Below are 12,401 nucleotides of genomic sequence, written 5' to 3'. Positions count from 1 at the left end.
TTAAAAATCTGAAGGAGCCTCTCTCACATGCAGTGAGATTGGTTGGATTTAAAGTGTTCGATGGTAAGTCAGTAAAGTTTAAGGACATCCTTTTCAACAGTTGTCACTTTTGGAAGACGGGTTATACAGTCTATGTTCTTTGCAAGGTGTCATGTAGCTATTTTAAGTGCCAATTGTTGTGGTCAAGGGGTCATATTCATGGAAAATTAAGTTGTCTGATATTATTGCTGCATTACAGCAGGGAATAAATGATGTTTGTTGCAGGGGAGAACATCATGCCAAACTCATAAATCTGGCAGTTGAATATGACCTTGAAGAGAGGCAAACATTTCTGGGGACTTTTCCTGGGGACTTTTTTCTGCATTGTTTGGAGCAGTATCAGAAAGTACATTTACTCAAGTACTCTACTTAACTACAGTTTTGAGGTACATGTACTATAGTTGAGTATTTCCATTTCCTGCTAATCTGTACTACTATTTAAGCACTAATTTCAGAATCACATATTGGACTTTTTACTTCACATTTATTTATATTGCAGATTAAGATTTTACATACAAAATATAAGATCATGTAAAATATCCAAAACAGTGTATAAAGTAGTTAATATGAGCGCCACTTCGAACAGCTACACCATTAAATTGTTGTTTACTGCATCAGTACAGCTAAAATAACACCCTGAAAGAAGCCATTCTGCATGAGTACTTTTACTTTTGTTTCTTATTAGATTTTAACTCAAATACTTCTATGCTTTTACCTAAGTACAAGGACTTATACTTGTAATGGAGTATTTTTAAGTATGTAAGTATTGATAGGATACTTTTACTTGAATGAAAGCTCTCAATACTTCTTCCACCACTGCCTATACATCACTATTTAATCTAGCAGAAATAATACAACCTTTCCTCTTATTCCAACACTATTTCCTGTCACCACATTTGCAGTTATAGCCATATCTAATATGTATGTATGTATGTGTGTATATATATATATATATATATATACATACGTATATATATATATATGTATACATACATATATACATACATACATGTGTTGAAAACATTTGTGCAAAACCCATGACCAGCACGAAAAGTTAACAGCGCTATTATACATACATACATACATACATATATATATATACATACATACATAAACATACATATACATATATGTATATATATACATATACATATACATATACATACATATACATACATATATATACATATATATGTATAAATATATGTATATATATATACATATACATACATATACATACATATATATACATATATATGTATAAATATATGTATATATATACATATACATACATATATATGTATATGTATATACATATACATACATATATATATGTATACATGGTTATATCATGGGTTTTGCACAAATGTTTTCAACACAGGTGACATAGAAGTGACAGTGAAAACAGAACAGCTAAACATCACCATCTAGTGTCCATAGAATGGAGTGTCACTGAAACGACTGCCACAAAAAATAAAACTACAACTCCCAGCATGCATTGTGTTTCCGTACGTCGGGTGTTTTACGTAAGGGACAGCTCCCCGGATGCGGCTGTGATTGACTCTACCAGGCGAAAAGAGATCGCAAGCCAAGTGGCGGTAAGTCACCAAAATACTTAAAATTCACTCTTTTACAGCAAGTAACTCCTCCTGAGACATATATCAGAGCAGAGTATAATTTTTAGAGTAACTTCTGAGAGGTTACCTTTGTGAGAAGTGGCTTGTAAATAAACTTTGAACTTGTTTGGCTAACTAGCTTAGCTTAGTTAGCCACTGAAATGTGCTAGTTCCTTAGCTTGATGCTATCCACCGGGGGAACGCCTAGTAGCATCAGAAGTGAACGGTGCGACGTGATAAACACCGGGGAATAAGACTCTAACTTCTGATTCACTCTCTGTCTTTTGTTCACGGACTATAACATTAGTTAACTCAACTGTGTAAACTGTCAAGACGCTGTTTATTAGGCTGAACTCTTAGCTAACCTAAGTCACGTTAATCACGTCCATGAGCTAACCGTTAGCTCTGTTGCTAAGTTACTGGCCGTTACTTAGTTACTTAATAATCATAATCACTGGTGTTGAAGAGCTTAGATTAGTCTCTCAGGGCTCATGAAGTATTGAAAACACCAAACACTATATATATTATACAGGTACAATCCTGTGAAATGCTTTTTGCTGGGAAGCTCCATTAAAATAATAAGTTATATTACAATTATAAAAGGAAATACTTTGTACAAGAACATATACATATCAGGAAGTATGAATGTACAAATATAAGAAATACTTTGTACAAGGCATATTAAGAATATAAACATTAAGAACATATACAGTATTACAGTATACAGTATTGTGTGAGAAGGTGTAGTATGAATTATCTATTTAAAAGTCTGATGGCCTGGGGAAAAAACTGTTCCTCAGTCTGCTGGTGAGAGATAAGATAAAATAAGAGAAAAAAAGATAAGATAAGAGAAAAAAGATAAGATAAAATACCGGACACTGAGTACAAATATAATATCAATATCATGTGCAATACTACTTTTTACATTCTCATGTGCAATATCACTGTTCATTGTGTGCAATATTAATGTCTAACATGTGCAATATTACTTATTTTAGCTTAGTTTACCTTTTTTATTTTACTTATCTTATGTTATTTACTTATTTTACTAAATGTATCTTACTTAATTGTTATTCTATTAGGCACTGGTGCTAGAAATAGTACTTTTTTATTTTATACACTTGTAATTTTGTTGTGTTTTTGAGCAATCTCTGGCACAAGAATTTCCTTCGGATTAATAAAGTTCTATCTTATCTTATCTTATTGTAATTATAAGTTACTCAGGTGCTGTTCTCTTCTGTTGTCAGGTGCTGCAGCCCCAGTGGTCGTAGGCAGGATGCAGACCATAAAGTGTGTGGTGGTGGGCGATGGGGCAGTAGGTAAAACCTGCCTTCTCATCTCCTATACCACCAATGCCTTCCCCGAAGAGTACATTCCCACCGTCTTTGACAACTACAGCGCCCAGATGAGCGTGGACGGCCGCACTGTCAGCCTCAACTTGTGGGACACAGCAGGCCAGGAGGAGTATGACCGCCTGCGCACCCTCTCTTATCCCCAGACCAATGTTTTCATCATCTGCTTTTCCATCGGCAGCCCCTCTTCCCACGCCAATGTCAGGCACAAGTGGCACCCTGAGGTGTCTCACCACTGCCCCAACGTGCCCATCCTGCTGGTGGGCACCAAGAGGGACCTGAGGGGCGATGGAGAAACAGTGAAGAAGCTGAAAGAGCAGGGCCTGGCTCCTACCACCCTGCAGCAGGGCAACGCCCTGGCCAAGCAGATCGGGGCTGTTAAATACATGGAGTGTTCTGCTCTTCTGCAGGATGGCGTCAGGGAGGTGTTTGCTGAAGCTGTGAGGGCAGTGTTGAGTCCAGTCACGAAAAAGAACACCAAGAAGTGTGTGCTGTTGTAATAAAATGTTCCCAGATTTGGACTGTGGAGAGGGATGATGGAGATCCACAGATGCAAAGGAAGGCTGAGGAATGAATGTCGTCACCTGGATGCCTCCGTACCACCTCCAGCAGTTTAGACTTTGTTTTCAGCTCCTCCATTACTCCTCTCTTCCTTACTCATCTCCTGGAGGATTTCATTCCGTTGCCATCATCACCAAAGTGACTATGCCAAAATGGGGGCAACAGACCGAATCTCCTCTATTTTTCTTACATTTTAACTTTTGATATTTACACTTTTCTCCAATTTTACAACTGTTCTAGATTTATAGCTTCTCTGCTTTGCCTTATACAATGCTGATCATGGTTGTCAAAAGCCATAATAACATCCAAACCAACCAACCAAGCTACCCTGTTTGACTGGAGAGAAGAGATCTGCCTTTGTTCAGGTGGAGAAATAATGACTACCTCATACTCTCACCTAGGTTGCATCTCATGAGTCTGAAGCAGCGTCGCCATCAAACTGCTTTGACTTTGCCTATTTAGATGTAATGTAATAAACAGCCAAGTAGAGGGTGAACAAGTTTTAATTTCAAGCAGCTTGAGTCCAGACATGGTGTGATGACTCCCGGACAAATGCCAGTACCCCATAACCAATATGCACAGATTAGAGGTTAAACTCTCGAGCTGCAGTCCCCCTTGTGTTCAGTCTGGCATGTTAGAGCTGTGTTGGCAGGCTGCCCTTCCAGCCTCTAGCACTGCTCTCTCACTGCCACGCATGGAAGCGCCGGTAGGCCTTTGAAGATAAGCCGGACCCATTGAAAGCAGCCGACCATTCGCCCTCTTCAGTAATAGAGGAGCAGGTGTCATAAGGCCCCTGCCAAATTAACAGTCACTGGTACAGGATTTCTCGAGCTGGCATATCAGGAAGTCAGGTTGTAGTACAGCTCTCCTGTGTCTACGTCTTAACTCTCGAGGCTCACACCGAGTGCCATTAAAACATGCCTAAGAATTGCTTTTTGACAGGGTGGGGGTCAAAAAGTCTGTATTTTGTCTAATTATGTTGAATTTACTCTGTAAATGATTTTTTTTTCCTCAAATGTTTTTAACCTACGAGTGCGGTTATGGCCAAAGTTGAATATATTTTTTGTAATAGCTTATGTTTATTTGATCAGTAAGATGTTTGTGTGTAATAGTTACTACTCATATTTGATAAACCAGAACTCCATAATGCTCCCCTTGTCATTTACATTATTGCCTTACATTTAAGGTCAACAGACTGACCACTGCCTAATTGATTCACTATATCATGTAATACCAGACTATGTTTTAACTGGCTTGTGCTAGGCTATATACACCTCTTTTCCTATATTGTTCTGGTTAATGGAAAATCATTTCATCGTGGAAGAAGCACTGTGTCATAGCAGCCTTGTTAATTTTTCTACCACGTACCAGCAGTTTATCTACAGTATGCAAGGAGCCCTTTTATTTGGTCAGGTGCCTTATCTAAACCAAAGACCATAGCAGGTCTCCTTTGTCAAACCCAAAGGTTCTCATTATAGTGATGCAAGTGCCGCGAGACCTTTTAAATACAGGTTCAACCATCTCTGGGTTTCATTTTTGTAAATTTTTCAGAAACTTTCTGCCTTAGTTCCTGCCAGAAAGCACACTCTTCTTACGCCCCCCCCCTTTGTAAGACACAGGTGTTAAACTGACATCTTGCACGGCAAGTCTGTGTGCATTTTGTGAAACGGAGCACTCGTGGCCCGCAGCTCTTAGCAGATTGTGGTTTACATCCCTGCATCGCACGGTGCAGTCAGGGCAAGGCACTAGCACAACTTGCACATACGGTTAGCAAGAGCTGCGTTGGTGGAACGTGCCTTGTCACATCTGAAAATTTTTATACATTTTATAAATATATTTTTTTAGCGATAGCTGGCTGCTCATTTGTGCTTTCAGCTGCCAGTAATAACAGCAACCCTTTTTACTATAGTTATTTTCATTTACTCACTCGGGCGGGGTGTATTATAAGTCAACCTAGATTGTGGCCTGTGTAAAGTTTAGAATAACCGAAGCGCTACACGAGCGGGAGATTCTTTGTGTAACAACAGCGATGCGGTTTGAGATCTGCCGAAGGATGTGTGAGAATTTCCCAGATCGGTGTGTGTGGAGGGTTGAATGTAAGTGCACAATATGTCAAACTGTCAACTGTGGTGAGCTAGTTTTTTTGCCGTGTCCTGATTTCACTCAAGATAATGCTGTTGAAGAGGAACATACACCTGTGGGCTCTCTTGTCTGTGTCCCCGGAGCTGTATGCTACCGTGTGCGTGGTACTACGCTTTTACACTGGGAACTTGATTTGTAGAAATCTGTTTGTAATTGTTTATATATAACAAAAGCATATTTGTATAAATGAACTAACAGTGAGATGATTTTAAATTATGCCAAATAAAATGGTGGTTAAAACCAGACATTATTTTTTTTTTAATTGCTAGATTGTTTTCCTTGCTGTTTTTGTGAATTGACAAAGAAGTTCTAGTATTACACATAATCAGCCCATTACTGCACAGCTGTACGGTAACATTGGAAGAATCAAGTCATGCTGAGAACTGAGTCACACATTTACACACAGCTACTTGTATTTTCAGCTCAGGAAACCACACTACGTTCCTGTAGCATACATAGTGTAACACTTTCTTTCAACTTAATGTTATTTCAATTACCATGTCCGAACACTAGATGGACACAGCTCCATATGATCCAGACTGAGAGCCATTCATCAAGGCCTGTTTTTTTGTTTTTTCTTTTCTGTACATTTGGAGTTAATGGTCTATACCCATCCGGCTTTCAGGGGCCATCATTCAACTTAGACACCCACAAGTTCAATCAGTTGCAGGAGCTTAAAAACCCAGCGTGCAGCTTATTCTGAAAAATTCCCTTGACCTTTATGGGTGGTGGCTATGACAAATGACAGATGTGTTGAACCCCACCAAAGGCTCATTACAAAATCACTGCAGCAACATTTAGAGCCCATTTCCTCTGTGGTTTGTCTAAATGTTTTACAACCAAGACAATGCTGAGTGTATGTTTACAGCCTGTAAAAGTTTGGCCACAGCCTGCCTGCTTTAGGGCTTGATATATTGTTTCAGTGAACTCTGCCAAGTTATGAATTGTAAAGGCTTTTAGGAGGCACAACTGAGTAGTGTGATGGTTAACTAAGATGAGAAAGGATGAGCGACTGTTGCTGTCTGCAATGCGCTTAACTAAGGCAGGTGGATTAATGACACTTGGGTCGGTTAAGGTGATCCATTTTTAGGTGATCCATTTTTAGGTGAGTGTGCTGCAAAAGGAGTGTGCAGGACATATTTCACTCATCTCAAAACAGTTTCCCTCCTTCCTTTCTGTTCATAGTGGCTGAATGAGACCTGAGCCTCATTCTTTGTGTGTAGCGAGCTTGATTTAATTGTTGGTAATTTGGCACAAGCCTGGATTTTCCAGTTCTTCAGAACTGGCTTAAAATGATCGGAAGCTGTTGTCATAGCAACGAGACCATAAGCCCAAACCTTATTCACAGTTAGATGGATCATGACGAAGACTTTTTTTTAGGGTGAACCCCAAACATAAACCCATTTTCAGATAGAAATGACCATTATAATCTCTTGGTGTAATTATCTTGTATATATAATACAGACTTACATTACTTGTACATGATAAAGTACACGATAAATTACATTTAGTTTGGGATACTCTTAGTAAAAAGACTTTAACTCAACAAACTCACTATTAAAATACCAATACCGACAAACCCTGATGCCCCCATGTTCAAACACACCGCAGCAAAAGTGACCTCTTGGATGCCCCTATGGTAGATGAAACATGATAAAGTGGAGAAAACGTGATGAAGTGCCCTCTAGATGCCCTTCCAGTGGAGAAAGCGTGATGAAATGCCCTCTAGATGCCCTTCGAGTAGAGAAAACACGATTCAGTGCCATATAGGCAACTCTTCTGCGTGCTGATGGGGGCATGCAGCTGGTGTCCTTTTTATTTATTTCGCCCTGCGCCTCAGACAGTCTGAGTCTGCCACTGTGATGGAAAGTTGGCATTTGAATACTAAAATATATTAAATGTACTTTCACTTTGCAGGCTGTATATCGTTGGACTAAAACAATCAATTCATTATTATATAATTATGATTTGTAGACTTCTCAGGGAGGGAGTACTCAGGCTGAGGAAAGGTGATCTAATGCGGCTGTCGGAAGGTTTATTAGCTGAACTAGGTTTTATAATCAGTAATGCGGCTTAATTATTACATTGGGGAGAACCTCACCAATCCAGCAATACACCACTCACAGTCTGACGACAGTTGCTCATAAGAAATAATTGTATATAACAGTAAGGAAAGTGTGGAAACATTATGGGGCACATAGCAAAGCATGATAACAGCACTGACACTACAGGAGCACACATCAAATTAGGCTCAAGTCCATGAGTCTTTTGCCCTAGTGCATTTTGGGACGCTTCCCAATCCCTACACACCAACCTGTGTATAATGGGTTTAAGTTTCTACTCTTATTTGTCTTTATATTATTAAGACGGAACCCTTCAATCAAACAGGGTCCAGTACTCCAAACCAAATGGGCGTTTTGTTTATGGTTATATATGAAGTGAATGTAGATGTTTTTCACGCTACGTAGTCACACAGCGAACCTTGTGTTTGAGCGTATCAGAAGGTGAGATTTCCTTTGTGCTACATATCCGCCTAGTTGATAGAAACGTACAGCTCAGGGTAAGACAACTAGCAGATTCGCTTTCTGTGAGTCATCAGCGTGGAGAGAGTGGGAGTGCTGGCCTCCGTTGGGACCTTGATCTCAGCTCTGTCTAACGCTCCTCAATCTCCCTTTATCTTTCCTCCCTCTCGCTGTCTGTTTGATGATGTGGCGGGTGAAGCCAAAAGGCCGGGCAGCTCTCGGCACTATTCAGTCAAGGAACTGTGGAGATTCCTCTTCTTCTCCTTGTCTAAAGACGAAAAAGCAAAAGGCCTTGATCTAATAGACGGCCCCGCAGCTAGACCGAGACTGAGAAAGCTGCAGTTCTGCATTCAAATCAAACTGTTCCAGCGGTAGGAGAGGGAAAATGAGATTGCAAAAGAACACAGAGGGGGAGTGAAGGCCTTTAGCTGTGTTCGCAACAAAATAGGACTCGGAGCGGAGGAGAAAGAGCGTGGTACTGAGCCAGTAATGGAAAAACGTCATAAATAATGATTGAGTAGAGAAGACTGTCTTCCAATGTCAATTCAAGGAAAGGAAGTGGGAGGAGGAAAGATCGATTGATAGAGAAAGAAGGAGACCTGACCCTTTTCCTGAGGTCACATAGGCTGAGTGGTTGGTTTAAAGGAGTAGTTTGACATTTTGGGGAATACGCTTGTTCGTTAAGATAACTGTCTGCTGGCTGTAACCGGTTAGCTTAGCTTTGCATAAAGACTGGAAACAGCTAGCCTGGCTCCGTCCAAAGGTTACAGAATCTGCCTACCGGCACTTCTGAGGCTGCTGATGAATTAAAATCAATAATTGATTTCCTGGCAACCTCACTGTTAACACATGACTCCAGGAAGTCACCGTGTCCGGCCGAGAAATAGCAAATAACCCCCTATAAAACCTCAACTTTTTATATTACTCCTCAGTTTTTGTACGCATTAAACAAACAAGACATAATGTGGCTATTAGTGAGCTGTAGAGGGTCGTGTCTAGAAGGTCATCTGCAAATTGCAAAAACCTGCAAAAACTTCCAAAAACCCTCACGAGACTAGCCGCCCGACGACCTATCCTAACCTTAACCACTTGAGGTCAATGCCTATCAACCATCTCATGAGAGTTTCGCAATTTGCATGTTACCTTTTTAGACACGTGCTTATATGCTGATTTTGTTACAGAGCCGGGCTAGCTGTTTCCCCCTGTTTCCCATCATGCTAAGCTAAGCTAACCAGCCCCTGGCTGTAGTGCTTTGGATGTAGCTTCATATTGAACGCACAGTGTGGTATCGATCAGCTCATCTAACTCTCAGCAAGAAAGCAGATTAGCCTATTTCCTAAACTATTTCTTTTATTGAGCAGTTTATTTTAATGTTTACATCAATATTGCCCACAGCTCTGGGGACAGAGTGGAACCAGCCCACATGAAGACCTGTAGGCGCTAAAAGAGCGATGTGAACAGAGAGAAGAAAAGAACAGACACCCAGGTCTACTCCAGAAATAATTACATTGCAGCTTGGAGGTGGGAAACTGCTGCCTGCGAGTCACTGAAGTAACAGCGTTGGGAACAGCAAGTCCTCAAGTGCCCTCTTCGCATTGTCGATGCTCAAACCCGTTGTCTTCTGAGAAAACAAACGCAGAATGAGACCGGGCTGATTAGATGTCTCGTGTCACGCGGCCATTGTTGAAATCCACTAGAGGCTTTTCACACGCTGTCATTCACTGATGTCTGTATCACCACAGTAGGGAGAGGCCAGATGGCACGGGGTGCCAGAGCGAGTCAACTCTGACACTTGTCAGAAAGCACGCTCACACTACCGCAGGGTTGGAGTGATGATGTGAGAAAAGGAAAGAGACGAAAAAGGAGAGATCGTTGTGGGACAAGATGTGGTTAGATGTAAGTGAAAGCAATCGATGAGCTGAACGGTTCGTCATTAAGATTGGATGGGCCACATGACAGACCACACGCGGAGAGGCTTTTGCCCATCCCAATTACCAGCTATAACTTTGCTTTTATGCTCTGTCTGAGCTGTCATAACTCTAAAATTACCAGGCAGCGTGAAACCAAACACTGTTAAGTCACATTTCCACATCCATCTCATTTCCCTTCGTCCTCTCTATGCCTTTGTTTTGCTTTCTGGTGTGCGTCAGTATCAGCTACCCCCAGGATCTGTCAGCAACAGAGCGGAACCTTTTCACAAACTTGTCAATTGAGGCGGCGAGCAAAAGGTCACTCAGCAATTTAGGCCGCTCGGTACTGAACCGACACCAAACGCTTGCCAACTCTGCATGCATCTGCAAACCCTCAGCCAGATGAGCGCGCAACCCTGAGGGACGGACGGAGCAATCAGACACTGTTCCTCCCCGGAGTATTGATGCTTCATTGCAACAACACGTATTTCAAGAGAGAGTAGTTGGTGTTTCTGGGACTGTGGCCTCCGTGTGTGTCGAGGCAGAACATCCTGTGCTGCCTTCATTACTGCTCTCCTGCAGCGCTGTGCCTGCTTTGATCTCACCCGTCTCGTCTTTAGAGGAGCAGATTTTACCGTTCTGCTCACATCGAAGTAGATTGTGTGGTTTAACCAGGTGGAAAATGCTTTCTAGAGGAGAAGGGAGCTATTTTTCTTCCTATCGGGGCTTAGGGTTTCCGTGGTCAGAGGCAATCTCTTTTCACCGCGGATCTCTGCTCTTTGAAATGCACATCCATTGGTTCAGTTTCATTTGTCAGGGTTTTGTTGTCATAGAGGATGACACTGTTACGGCACTTTCAGGTGCCATAAGCTGTGAAGGAATAGACTCCTCACAGTCCAAGAGTTAATCCAATTGTCTTTAGTCCCATGTGAGGAAAAGGGGATTGGGTTCTCAGTGTGCATGTGAGTGCGTGTGTGTTTGTGTCTGAAATGTTTATGGATTACCGAGAGGTCACCCGCTGCAGTTGAGCCTCTTCTGGACAGGGCACACGTCAGCGCCGTGGAGACTGTTGTACTTGGCTCTCGATACGTAAACCTCTTCGCCGGCTCTCGGTGCAGTGTGGAAGCTGCATTTTAACAAAGACAAAATGAAATATGATTTAAAAAGAAAAAAGCTGTTTCCCCTCCAGGAGTAATATCTGACGTTGCTCTCACTGTGTGGAGAAACAGCAGTTAGTGCTTCAGCTGTGACTATCATTAGTGTCTGCTTAAGCTGCAATTAGGTATCCAGCGAGGACTAATACAGATAAAAGAAAAATACAACTTTCCCAGGGGTAGCAGTTTCTCTCAAAGTAAGCGCAGAGAAGTTTTTTTCTCTCTCTCTCTCCTCCTTTATTCAATCTCTCCCTGTCTTCTTTGTTTCTGTCTCCAATGGATCCGCAGAGAAATGTATGCATTTACTGCTGGCTCTGTTCATTGTGTTTGTCTCTTGTCCTGATTTTAACTCGGAAACCCAAAGGATTCAGACATGAGTGGATGGATATTTTTATCCTCCTCGGTAGAAGCGGGATTCGTATTTTGAGAAGTTTGGGGGGATACAAACTATTGATGGGCGAAAAAATGAGTCAGAGCACAGCTCACAGAAAGATCAGGAATGAACTTTGAAACTCAACTTTCACGTCAACATGGAGTCCCTGAAGTGCTACGAAAAAAATCGAAATCAAAACGAACGTGAACAATTCCATGGCAACTGGGCAAAATCCATCTGCCGCAGCTATAAATGGACACTTAAGGTGAGATTGTTTCCCCGACAAAATTACATAGAGCTGGAGAGTTGAGAGTCAACCACAAGTCTTGAACTTATGACTTGAAAGTTTCAAGTTTTGACCTGGTATAATGCCTGAACAATGAAAAATGACTAAGATTTCAACATCCTTTGAATATTTAATTATTAGGCCTATTCACTGAAGGAACTTGAGCACAGTTATATAAAATACATTAACAGCTTTCAAAGGAAAATGTTCAAGTTCAGTGGCCTTTTAATGGAGAGCATTCAAGGTTCAAGATTGATTTATTTTACAGCACAGGGTTGCACAACGAAATGCAAGTTGTCGCCCGTTACAGCTACACAAGAAAAAACAAAACTATTTTTTATGGGAGAGGATGAGTTGTGGAGTCTCACAGCCTGAGGAAAGAAGCTGCTCTGTAGTCTGGTGGTATACACAACAGCCAATACTTCTGTTTCAGACAGACGGTAGCA

The 12,401-nt window shown here is 41.3% G+C and overlaps 1 protein-coding gene across 1 annotated transcript; it reads left to right on the top strand.

The window, feature by feature from the left end:
- The first annotated feature begins 1,526 nt into the window (after positions 1-1,526).
- On the top strand, positions 1,527-5,955 carry rhogd (ras homolog gene family, member Gd). The gene is made up of 2 exons (XM_037780429.1): positions 1,527-1,637; positions 2,903-5,955. The coding sequence occupies exon 2, from the start codon at positions 2,932-2,934 to the stop codon at positions 3,505-3,507; it is 576 nt and encodes a 191-aa protein (XP_037636357.1). The 5' UTR covers positions 1,527-1,637; positions 2,903-2,931; the 3' UTR covers positions 3,508-5,955.
- The last annotated feature ends 6,446 nt before the right edge of the window (positions 5,956-12,401 follow it).

This window comes from Sebastes umbrosus, chromosome 9 (genome assembly GCF_015220745.1).
Source record: "Sebastes umbrosus isolate fSebUmb1 chromosome 9, fSebUmb1.pri, whole genome shotgun sequence".
Taxonomy (NCBI): domain Eukaryota; kingdom Metazoa; phylum Chordata; class Actinopteri; order Perciformes; family Sebastidae; genus Sebastes; species Sebastes umbrosus.
This window is presented reverse-complemented; position numbering and strand designations above follow the sequence as displayed.